General features: G+C 48.3%; 3 protein-coding genes across 3 annotated transcripts; all 3 read right to left on the reverse strand.

Moving 5' to 3' along the window:
- Window positions 1-278: 278 nt before the first annotated feature.
- On the reverse strand, window positions 279-2,372 carry FTJAE_3360 (uncharacterized protein; the record flags this gene model as incomplete). The annotated part of the gene is made up of 1 exon (XM_037349649.1): window positions 279-2,372. The coding sequence occupies one exon, from the start codon at window positions 2,370-2,372 to the stop codon at window positions 279-281; it is 2,094 nt and encodes a 697-aa protein (XP_037209752.1).
- A 581-nt stretch (window positions 2,373-2,953) lies between these two features.
- Window positions 2,954-3,586, reverse strand: FTJAE_3361 (prenyl cysteine carboxyl methyltransferase; the record flags this gene model as incomplete). The annotated part of the gene is made up of 1 exon (XM_037349650.1): window positions 2,954-3,586. One exon carries the CDS (start codon window positions 3,584-3,586, stop codon window positions 2,954-2,956), a length of 633 nt encoding a protein of 210 aa, XP_037209753.1.
- A 1,073-nt stretch (window positions 3,587-4,659) lies between these two features.
- Window positions 4,660-6,183, reverse strand: FTJAE_3362 (uncharacterized protein; the record flags this gene model as incomplete). Its single annotated transcript, XM_037349651.1, has 4 exons — window positions 4,660-5,253; window positions 5,304-5,390; window positions 5,445-5,689; window positions 5,742-6,183. The coding sequence occupies 4 exons, from the start codon at window positions 6,181-6,183 to the stop codon at window positions 4,660-4,662; spliced, it is 1,368 nt and encodes a 455-aa protein (XP_037209754.1).
- Between the last annotated feature and the right edge of the window lie 6,257 nt (window positions 6,184-12,440).

A 12,440-nucleotide genomic window follows, 5' to 3' on the forward strand; every position in this document is an offset into this window, starting at 1 on the left:
TTATAAACAGCGCATATTTGCTGCCAAGAAAGTTGAGATGAGTGACAGTGATTGTAATCACCCGATATGATATAGGTGCCTGATAAATGGCAGAACAATCGCTGATAAATCGATAAAGATTGATTGCGTAAGGTCAGGTAGAAGTTTGCTGATTGTTGGTTTGCCTTAGGGTGAGAGATGGATCGATGCCTGACAAGATCACGTGCAATTCCACGATTGTCTTCTCCTAACAAACAATGCGACAACAATCTGCACATTTCTAACAGACTACAAGACTTCTATTCAACCTGCTTCCACATCCTCTCCAGAACTCCAACCCTTGCCACAGCCGCCGGACCCGTTGCAGCAGCTCCGACCTGTTGCATCGAATGATCTGCCATCGCCGCCTGCAACAGCTGCTCATTCTGGTACCCATGTCCAACCGTCGAGTTTCCCACTGTATGATCATAATAAAAGTTTGTTGCGTTCAGATTTCCCGCTGCGCTAAACGTCACAGCTGCGAGACCAAGTGTTTGAGCCTGACCCAGAGCGTGTTTGGCAGCTGCTAGCATCCTGTTCATTTCGGGGACTGTCCGCAGATAGACCTGGCGACGTTGAAGCGCGAACGATAGGAAGGATGCTAGGTCTTGAGTTTTGCAGGCGTTCTTGTAGAGTTGTCGCATGCGAGGGGAGTAGAGGTCACAGAGTCGGGACTCGGCGACTTGGTTTCCCTTCATGGTGAAGTGTTTTTCCAGCTTCGTGCCCTTCGCCACGACGACGTAACATTCTTGACAGATATGGGCATTTTCCCATCCCCACCATCGACGATTCTTCCCCAATTCGAGATTGATCTTTGGACACCCTGGTGCGGTACTCAGATCTACTGCCAATTCGCTGAGTGGTCGCCAATCGTTGATGTAAGCTGCCTCAGCGAACTTCTGCAAGAAGAGCACTCCACGAGGGTACCCAGGCAGGTTGAATGAGCAGAGGCGGGCCTCAGATGGTCCAACAGAGTGTTTAACTTTGAAGAAGTGCGTCATGTTCATGGTAGCTACGGTGCCTGCCATACACGTCTCGCAAACATCGAAATCCGGAGGATCACTCGGAAGCGTATACCAGCGAATGCCCCTTGCACCCTGAGGATTACAAGGCGGATGTTGCGAGAGACTTTGCAGAGTGCTCCAGAACCTGGGGTAGTTGCCCTTATCAACCGCCCGAATCATTGGGATGAGCATGTTGGCCTGTCCCATGTCACACGAGGCTTCCTGTGAAGGTCCAAGACGGGCTGTGTGGAAAGACTGACTCTCGGTAGACTCGTGGAAGTAATCCCAATAGCAGCCTTCGCAGACCGAGAAGTTGGATGGGCCGCGAGAGGACATAAACCAAGTCCTCTCTGGACCTGCGATAGGTCGTGCCTTGGGACACGGCGGGAGTTGCAGTCTTTTGTAGAACTCCGTAGTGAAAGCTGTCCAGTTGTTGTTGGGTGAATATCGCTTGAGCATACGGCGGATGTACCAGAGATTGTGATCACAACTTGCTGCGCCCTGAGGCTTATGTATACTGAATCTGTTGCCGAACGAGGTATGTCTAAAGTAGTCTTCGTAGCAAGGCTTGCAAATTGCCATCTCCGGCCGATCGGGTGGGGAATACCACTCATGTCCCTCGACTGACTTATCCTCTGGACAACGACCCAGCGCAGGTCTCGTGGCCATGAAGCTCATCATGCTATCGAGACTCATTGATGAGAGAGCAGCGGGCCAAAGATTATCTTTGACACGAGGCGTTCCGAACAAACATTGCCGTTCCAATCTATCATCGTACCATACCGGTGTAAACGTGTCTCGAAACGGTGAGTTGAGGATGCGATCTGCGTAGCAGCGACTGCAGATAACGAATTCTGGGTAGGAACTGTGGATGAACCAGTAAGTCGGTAGTGTGAATGGTCCGTCGATACATTCAGTTACCGGCTGAATTCCCAATGGCATAGGGGTGCTGGGACCTCTGTTGAAGGCAGCTTGGTTGGGTGAGATTTCAACATGCTGGGGAAGTACTGGAGTACTTCCGCTTGCTGGCAGCTCCTGGGGAGTCTGCTGAGCCTGAGAAGGGTATTGCTGTTGGTGATACTGCTGCGGCGGCGGCGAGGTCACAGGCGAACCCTGGACTTCCACTTGGGGTTGCACTGGTGGAGGAGGGTAACTCTGATAGTATTGCTGCTGTGGCTGCTGTTGGTATTGCACCGGATATCCGGGAGCATTAGGATATCGCTGAGTTTGTTGACCCTGTTGCGTTTGTGGGTACCCAGCAGGCTGTTGCTGTTGCTGCTGCTGCAGATCCCTCCCAGCTTGTCTCACTGCTTTCTCCGCGTCGGACAGAAACTTAGTTAGTCGACCCATTTGTTCACACAGATTCCAGCAATATTAGACGAGAAAGTCTCACAGTGAGTCAAATATTTCAGCTGAGCACTTATACTTGCACGATGCTGCCCCACTGATGCCGTTGCGTGCCGACATTGCCGGTCAGTATGCCTCGTTTTCCCAGTTAGGCTGAACTAACTCGATTGGATTGACAGCTAAGATACATTGAAGCTCATTGGGCTCGGAGCAATTACAAACCCGGTATAGAACATGCTGACTTCGTTCATGTTACGCCCTGTTACTGCGTGATTTATCCCTGTTGCAATTGACATGACTCGTCGATGGAGCAGAATCAGACTCGTTGACTGTCGTCGCAATGATCAAATTAAGCTTCATGTAGACTGTTGTTTAGTGTTTCAATATATATCTATTCTAGTACTTGTACTGCTTTTGAGTTTTCCATTATCGGGTAGCAGTCTTTGAGATGTAAAAATGTGCTTATTCCCATTGACAGCCATACGAAATAATTCGCCGAAAATGCATACAGCAGACCGACATGTTTAACACTCGGAAATAAACCACCATTCTTACTTAGAATGGCATCTGGCGAATCAGATCATTTAGAAGACGCCTGGAATGAAGCGCGCGGTGACCCGACTCCAAGCAACCCATTTCTCTCCAAAAGTATCCTTTAACATTCTCTCCTCATCCTTCACCCTCATCATAAGCCTCCGCAGAATTCCAAACACGAGAACCAAGCAAAATATCAGACCCCAGCCGCTGACTGTCAGTCGAAAGCCATGAGGAACCCAGCAACCGAATGCACCGTCCCATCGCAAGAACAGGGCGAGGTTGACGACCAAGACCACAATTTGTCCCGTGTATCCAGGATGTTGAATGTACCGATAAATACCATCCGTCATCAAAGTATCAGGCGGTCCGAGTTGAAAGGTAAAGTTTTTTCCAAGATGGGCAAAGGCCGTGAGCCGAAGCGGTCCACCGACAAGAACGATCATCGACAGACAAGCCAGTGTGTATGTATTCCAGCTGAACAGCTCTGAGTTCAAATTATCAGGATGAGGACATACGAGGCTGGAATCACCGTAGCCCATGGAAATGAGTGCATGGAAGACGCCAACGCTGACGGCAAGAATTCGTCGGATTCGTGCTGCAGTTGGGCTGGCGTATTTCCCGAGACTGTCTTGCTTCCAGCCGTCGCGTGGAACCTCGTTGGGCGGCTTGAAGCAGGACATGGTGATGAGGCTGGACAGTAGAACTGCCCCTGCGAAAGAGGCTTCATGGAATAATACCATCGTTTGACGAATGTTGAGATGAAGGTTTAGCTGAAGATGGAATTGTGTGAGATTATTGCTTCCCCGATGAGTGGTGAATCGTTCTCTCTTAAATGGTTTCGGCATCGGCAGTCGGCGGTTATAACCCCCGACATTGGACCAAAGCACGGCGAATGACGCATTGTCCTGCCACACGATATTTCTTGATGCTTTCGCATTCCCATTACGGTCATCGGCAAACTTGCTGCCGATTGACCGCCGTGAAGGTCGTATGATTATGCTGTCCATCTGATTAATAATCCCGACAGCCAACACAACGACTCAGCTTCGGACCTTTACATAATGCTGACCTCAATACCGACGGCTAGATGTCTGACTTGCCAGAGAACAAATTAAGTAGGACTGTCTCTTTCCGTTGCCAGAAAGAATCCTCTGCGTAGACTTGTACAAGTTGGAATTTCTTGTTATGTCGGTCCTCTTGCATTCGAAGACGGTGGTGATCTAGCGAAGCTTTAGTGTACCTCAACTCCCATGGTCAATTGATTGCACTTAAAGACCCTCAGGGAAGTCGCCTGAGAACTAACTTGCTATGTTCCTGTTGCTGTTGCTGGGCTGAGGCCTCTTTCAACCTCTCACCCTTTGTCACAGCAGTTGCTCGAGGCGAAATTTTGTGCAGCGCCTTGGACCCTCGTTGTCTGCAACCTTCTGGGGGTACAGCTTAAACTGTGTATTTTATAAGTTTATTAATCTTTATAAAATAAACTTATAGAACTTCAGGTTTCTACTGTATTATCTTTAGGGTAATATTCTAACTTTAGTATAACTATCCTAACTTTAGTACCCTAACCTTAGCATAACTATCCTAAATTTAGGATTTGGCAACCGTCACATTGAACACATACTGCAGTCTCGTACAATGAATTTCATTACCAAGGCCAAAAGCTATGCTGCCAATCCGTTAACCCTCGGGGGCCCCAAATCTCATACAAATCTAACCCAACGCTCACTTCATAATTTCCCGCAGGGTATCCTTCTCAGACCACATGTTCCCTCATCCACTCCTCAAGACCATTCTCCCCCAAAGTCTCTTCCATTTCATCCCCCATTGCCAAAAGCCGATGCATCGCGACCAGGCTTCGACGAACATTCTTCTTTGCGTTCAGTACATCATGCAATTCGCTGATTTTATTGTTCAGAGGGTCCATGTTGGCCTCTGCAATCTGATGCTTGGTCTTGACGTCGTTCAGACGTCTTTGTTTGGTGCGCAACGTATTCTCAGCTTCTCTCTTCTTCTTCTGTGCAGGGGTGTTCTCTTTGAAGTGCTGAAAGTTCTCTTCGGTGAGGATTCTCGGGTTGTTGCTGCTAATACGGCGCAATTCCTCGATGACCTGGGCGTCGGCTTCGCAGCGTGCTCTTGCGTGCTGGACCGCTTGCGAAGCCTCGGTGGCTTCTTCCGTGGCTTTCTTGAGTTCCTCGGCGCTGTTGCGGACGGTTTCGAGGTATCCCTCACGACGTCGGGATGAGTTGTTTATATTAGCTTCGGTGCGCGTGATGTTCTCTTCGACTTTGGCGATCTCGCGCTTGAGATGGTCGGTGCAGGCAAGTAGGCCTTCATTCGGAGATTGGTTCTGTATGGTGTTAGATTAAGTAGCCAGTGCCTCTCATAATAGGAACTCACAGGTGCATCGAGAAGGCGGCTTCCTCCTCCGGCATTTCGCTGTAGAAACGATTGTCGTAAGGCCGCGCCGTTGCCGCTGCCAGGTTCCTATTTTGACTCGTTAGATGTATAAAAGGTAATGAATGGGTATCTTGTATCTACCGTGATGGATTCTCCCATGAGTCTAGATAACTCCTGGGTGTTCTCGGGTGAGAAGTTGATGAAAACCATCAGCCTTCGCTTGGCTGGAGGCTCGGCTGACTCGAGCTCAACCTCTTCCTGGTCGTTCCCTCCACCTCCGTCAGCGTCATCGTCAGCGCCATCATCTTCAGAATCATCTGCATTATGGAGTTGGAAATGGTGGCGGTCGCTGTAGTTGATGGGGCGCTTGCGAGCGGATCGAATTGCTAGTCTTGTTAGCCTAATGTCATTGTTTCTGTCTCCCGGAAACAAACTTACGACGCGCGGATCTGGTAGCAGCTCGAAGATCCCTGGCCTGCTTTCTATTCCGAGTGATCCTCTGAGGCTCATTCAAGATGGACTCGTCCGATTCCGAACCAGAGTCGTCAACAAGCTCACGCTTGTCTGCCAACCACTTGGTGGCTTTTGCGATGAGCATGTTGTTCAGCTGGTACTGATACTTAATATTCGGGTGCTCCGCAGAGTGATGACGGAGGTATTCTATAAGCTCTTGGCGTGATACGCCTTCGGTCTTAGGAAGGTCGATGGTCAGAAGTCTCGTGAAGCCTGAGAGGAGATTCTGGCCCCATTTCCGGGGGCCGAAGTCGATGACCTGCCAGGGCCATTTGCCGAGTTCTTCGTAAAATATCACAAAAAGCTCGTTGGTGCGTTTGGCATGCTCGTTGTACGGCGCAGGCACAGGTGGTGCTTCGAAACTCATTGTTGTGTGAGCCAACTGGAAGGATAGTGGACGATTGCTTCACTAGGTAGGTATGCCAGAGGGGAGTCTGGGTGGGGGAGAAAAAGACGGAAAAGACGAAAGGCTTTTATCAGGTTAGGTAGGTAGGTTGGACGCGTCGAGGCTCGCGAGGCTGTGGGTGAGATGCAAGAGCAAGGGCCTGGTACTTCGGTACCTAAGGCAGCCTGGAGTTGGGATGAATAGGTAGTCTAAGAGTTATAAACTTATAGAATTTAAAATAAAATAGGTAAAATAATAAATAAATTTTATTTCTATTTATTTCTATTTATAAGTTTTATATATATTTATATAAATTTATGTAAATTTACCTAAGTATTTATAAATTACTCTAAACTTAGGTAAGTTATAATAAAGTACCGTCACCTCAGTAGCAAGGGCACGGCACTGACGGCTGGATGCAGATGCCTCCACAGTATGCCATTTTCAATCACTCGCAGGAATCGTCATTCCCGATACGTCTTATTTCTCAATACTCAACGCTTTTCTCTGTCAAATTAGATGCTGTGGCATAGTAATCTAGCATTCAATTATCTCTTTTGCCATCTTTAGTTGTCATGAACCCTCCTCAGCAGCCGCGAAAGAATAAGGTACTCATCTCTCATTATGCTGATACCCGTCTAAGGCCCATCAAACGCCTCAACATGAAACACTGCGTAATTCACTGGAGCCTGAGCCAGGCATACCAATCGAAGGAGATGTTGACGCATGACCCTTCTGCTTTTCTTGATTTAACGGCGTTAGCAGTGGGTGTGGTTACCCACTATTTCTTTTCAACAGCGATCCATGATGATCTAGTCTTATGGGCAGCAAGAATCACATCACAACAACTACAGAAGGTCCCCACATCTCGACGGGTATGTCTCTGGCGTCTGTCACTGATGATGTTTGTAAGGCCGGCTCGAATTGCAAAGCCTGACCAAACCACAATGCTAAGCATGAATATTGACAGGCATTTAGCTCTCAAGTCTACTAACTCATCTTAAATTATTCTAATATATTAGAGCATTCTCATCACTTACCTTGGCTTAGTATTGAAGCCTAGCCTAAATTCTCCTAAACTCTTGGAGTCTAACGCAGCGCTGAAGGTCTGTCATGAGCTCTTACAGGCGGCGCCCGGGCGCACAGAAAGTTAAGTTCACTGGAGCCGCAAAGTACTCGTGACGTTAGAGGATCCAAATTCTGGTAATTCGGTACACAAGGTATTACCTGAAGATCAGGCAGCCTGGAATTACTACCATACCTTGGGTAGGATGATTGGCAAGTGGCAATTGACGGCTGGATGCAGATGCCCGCCCCCACAGCTGTGTCACTTCATTCACTTCCTGTATTCATCGAGACGCATCTTATTGCCAGCCCTGAAACAATCTTGCTGCGACTTTCAGATTCTCTGGTATAAGTCTGTTAACTTATCTCGCTGCCACCTTTCTCGTCAGCCACGGCTGTCGTTACCGATGAGAACCTCCTCTTACGGTTCTCTACCCTTCCTTGGTCACGTCGCCGATTCTCTTAGAAACTATTACTTCCATACCCATCCCTAGATCCCAACGAATCATCATATGCCCCCTACAGGCCCCGCTCTCCAATCGCATCGACGCCATGACCACTGGCAGGCTTTCCAGGCATCTGCTTGGTAGTATCACGATCGAGGCCTTGACTCTTCTCGCCTACCCATCAGCCAACCTTCAGCTCTAGCTCAAAGACTTACGAAGGAAAGAAGGGTGAAAAGTTCAAAGGCCAGCATTCTCCCGCCTTGAGTATGGGCACCAATTTCAAGCTCTCTGGCTCCAGTAATGTCAAAAGCAAGTTCACAAGAGCTATATGAATCTCTCTCAATGCTAATGCGCCGCCGATACCCTAGGTAGAGACGATAGCCACATGTTTAATCATACCCAAGCACTATCGCCTATCAAGTTCGAGAATTTTGGGCGTCACACTTCGCTTGAAGGCATAGTAAGCCGAGCCAAAACTCGAAAGCCTTCGAAACCTCAACGTCAACTGGAAAGATTATTAACTGCTAGAAATACAAGGGCCGCAAATAATGCTATATCCCAAGGACGACAGCGTTTAACAAGATTACCCGAACCTTTCAGGCAAGGGAATACTCGCTGGATCCATCAGTGTCACGCGCGTGCGATCAAGAATATCTAAGGGCATCCCAGACCTGTATTTGCCCCAAACCGGCATCGGGAAAAGGACAGAGATCGCAAAGAAAAGGATCGCAAAGATCGATATCAGGATGGAGACTACAGCCGTGACCGCCGCTGGGAAAAGAACAGAGATCGTAGTGACAAGGATCGCGTGTGAATGGAGTCTCATTGAGCTACCTGAGCTTAATCTAGGATTACCACCCTGCACAATTTCGCAAAGAAAAGGATTGCAAAGATCGACACCGGGATAGGGACCGCCGCGATCGCGACTGTGGCCGAGAAAGAAAGAAGGATAAGGAACGGGAAAGTGGCGGGGACCGAGTTAGAGAACGGGACCGCGACCGCGATCGCGATCGAGGTTCGAGATATAGTAGCAGACGCGAGTCGAATGATACTAGAGACGTTAAGCTTATCTCTAGGCCTCGCGGTCACGACGACACGAAAGTGACAATGAGGAGTGGCGGTCTCGTTTGTGGTCAGAATATGTTCGAACGTGAGGTGCGTGATGTGAGCATCAGCTGGGCGGTCTCTCAACTCAAAATAATACTCTTACCAAATCAGTTCGGAATGGCTTGTCTTGTTTTACCATTGCCTTCATGACTTGCGACTTCTTGGTGGTTCAATATTCGCCACGCGACGAGACCGCCGTGATCACCATATCCTGTAAGGCATATATCTACGGTTTTAGTGCTGTGGGGAGGAAATGGAAGAGACTTTGGGGGAGAATGGTCTTGAGGTGTGGCTGAGGGAACGGGAACAGTGATCCACTCAATATAGAAGTTTCCTTCCACAATACCCTTTCCTGACGCGTCAAAAGACCTTCGAGAGTCCCGCAGAGACTGCCAAGAGGTGAATGCTAATAAATCTGTCGCGTGAGCGTGTCAGGAACTAACAAACTTGTTCCAGAGAAGAAGTCCTAGCCTCGATCTAAACTATTTGCGATGTGTTCGTCTGTCGAGTCGCCCAGGAGAAAGAACCCGGTCGCGGTCGTAGTCTATATCCCAATGTCGAACTTATCCTTATCCTTCCGGTCTTTGTCACTGCGGTCCAGTTGTAGTCTCGGTCCCGGTGCGAGTGACAGTGGCTGTACTTACCGATAAGACCGATGCTCCCAATCCTCTCCTTCTCAGATCTGAGATGGCGATAGAACGCAGATAGTATCTGCCTTGTTTTCAACGAGAAGCGCGTCCACCTGGTCGCCAGATAAGAGTCAAAGAGTTCCCAGGTCCTTTGACCTCGTTGAAGCAGGCTTTTGTCCTCACGTCCCGGAACTTGACCATGCCCAGACGTTGAGGAACAGACTCTGCCCACCGGGAAAACACTGTCCAGAAAGACCCCACAGCTGATGGCTCACCTCACGCGCCTCGCACGCCCAAACGGTGTCCAGCACAGATACGGAGGACCAGTCAACCATCTTAACTACTGAGACCACCCAGCACATCGAAATACTTGAGGAATTATCCCTCATTCTGTTCTTGACTCTTCAGCTGTATGGCTCCACCAAGATAGTGACTCTCCGAGGTATGAGTGGTAGTCGCATGCCCACTGCAGATGATTTCGGCAATATCGGTACTGGCGGCATGGAAATGGCTGTCGTTGCGAGAGAATTACAGGAATGATAGAGATCGTAGTGACAAAAGGCCGGAAAGCTAAGAGTTCGCAAAGACCGATATCGGGATAAGGACTGACGCGATCGTAACTGTAACTAAGAAAGAAAGAAGGATAAGGATTATAAAGATTGATACTGGGATAGGGACTGATATAATAGAACCCGCAATAGAAAAAGAGAGAAGGATAAGGTTTGGGAAGATGGCAGGGACTCGTACGATCATAACCGCAACTGAAAAAGGGAGAAGGATATACGCGGTGCATGATATCAGCCGCCGTCGGCTTTGGGACAACTAACTTAATATAACACTCTGGTAAAGTCAGTTCGAGTTTAGTGCCAGTGATATTAGAGTTAATGTCATCGACCGCTAACTTTAACCATGCCACGATGATAAACTCTAGAAATGCTGACAATTAGAGTAAAATAATAATCTTAATGCTTATATCGACATCGCAGGTCACTTATGATAATATGGATCTCGACGTATTCTGCACAGTAGCATCAGTGGACGACGATGTGTTGCAGAATCATGGCTAATACGAGGTATGTAAGCAGGACCATCCAGTTCTGCCACGCTGGAGCTAGCTACCTACCTTACCTACCTAGGTAGATATAAAACTCTCTTTGGCGCCGATTAAGCCTTATCGTGCAGCCCTTCGCGCTCTACAGGAAGAAGTACCAACTAAGGGTCAAGATCCGTAGGCAGACGCGATCATCGATAGAGAAAGCGACAGAATTTCAAGTCCAATAAGCAAGGTCGAAGAACTAATCAGCGGCAATATGCAATCCTTTACGATTATTATGTCTCATTTTCGGATGCCTGCGCCCAAACAACTCTATCGAACAATTCCCGGTCACAGACGCGGACACCGATTCATAGCAACGCAGCCTCAGGGACGCCGGGCACTAATTCCGATGTCTCTGGCTCCGACGATATCAAATACAAGTTCGCAAGAACCCATATGAAGTTCTCTCAATGCCGATGCACCAGCTTTGGCCTAGGTAGAGCTAATAGCCACATGCTCCCTCAAGCCCAAGCCCTCGATATGTCGCCTGACAAGATCGAAGACCAAACCAACAGCCATATCCTCGAGGTTCGTTTTAAACTCGAAGATAGCGAGGATAAAACGGAGGCTTTTCGGCCGCGCATCACGGCCATATTGCAGACTGACAACGATAGAGAAGGATTTCTTACAAAGAACTCAATAGCCGCTTGTCAGCTCAACTGCAGATTTATTTTTATAGGTGCTACCAGAAATATTCATTCACTGGGCGTCACGGGTCCCATTAAGATTGCAACAACGCTCAACGTCATACGTCCTCCTCAGGCCAGTACTCGTCGTGAGAACTTCCACAGCACGGAGCCATTGCCAATATGATCCACCTCTCAACATTTTTTTCTCCTCACTGGTCGCCTCATAGGATTTCTCATACTCTGTAACTACAGTATTCATTCTTGGGTCTTCAAAAATACCAAATTATCGCCCCGTGCTCGATGGCATTGCTCTCTGCAACACTGCCAGGCCTATCAGGCCTGGATCAACTACCTACTAGGTAGTATCAGCATCGAGGCCTTGACTCTATTGACCTGGCGGCACAGCTTTTGAACCAGCTCGAATATCTAACCCAAAGTACGGTCCGAAAGTCGATATTCTCGAGCAAGGAGTATGGGTATCTTGGAGCATTATCGGATAGCTGGCGCAAACAAATTTGGATAAGCTTTTAGTTGGTAGCTGTTTTTTTTTTTTTTTTTAATACGTGTAATATTTCTGTAGTTTACTTCTTTCCAGCATGGCCTGCTGCTTTTTAGTTGTTCCGTTCGCAATATGACGAGAACCTCTCTATCGTGATACTTCCACTATGAGATTCGTGGAAGATGTTAGAAACGTTTGCAGGATAATGTTCGAGATTAAACAGTTTTCGCAGAAGCTGTTGTCAAATATGCTATCTAACAGTCGTACTTCAGTCCCCAGTGGGCACTACAGTTTTGCCAGCATCGCATGGCTCACAGGCTGATATTCTTACCCACCTCAGCCATTCATTCAATTTTAGAGTGAGGGTCGGTGACTTCCACTGGCAGTAGTGAAATTGTGGAGCATTTGCCGCAAGAGCAGTGTTATTCACCTGAGCAGTAGGTCAATTACAGGGCGGTGGTCGCTGTTGTCGCTGTTCACCGGCTCAACGGACAAACCATTTCTCCATACCGAACAGCCCCACTTCATTTCCATTCACCGACAGCATCCACAGTCAACTGTTCATTCACGCTCGCTCCATCACGCACGCATGTTCAGCCCAGCAGCGTCGCAATGTTTTCTTCTCTCATCATCCAACTCTCTCCAACTACGCCCTGCCAACTCGCTGCTTCCAAGAAGAGGCGGTAAATCGCACTACAGACCGTCATAAAATTCCGACTTGTACCCTTCAAACGAGTGCGTTTCGCGCCTCCTTTGCTGGAACAACCG

This window comes from Fusarium tjaetaba (assembly GCF_013396195.1).
Source record: "Fusarium tjaetaba strain NRRL 66243 chromosome Unknown NRRL66243_c0000063, whole genome shotgun sequence".
Taxonomy (NCBI): domain Eukaryota; kingdom Fungi; phylum Ascomycota; class Sordariomycetes; order Hypocreales; family Nectriaceae; genus Fusarium; species Fusarium tjaetaba.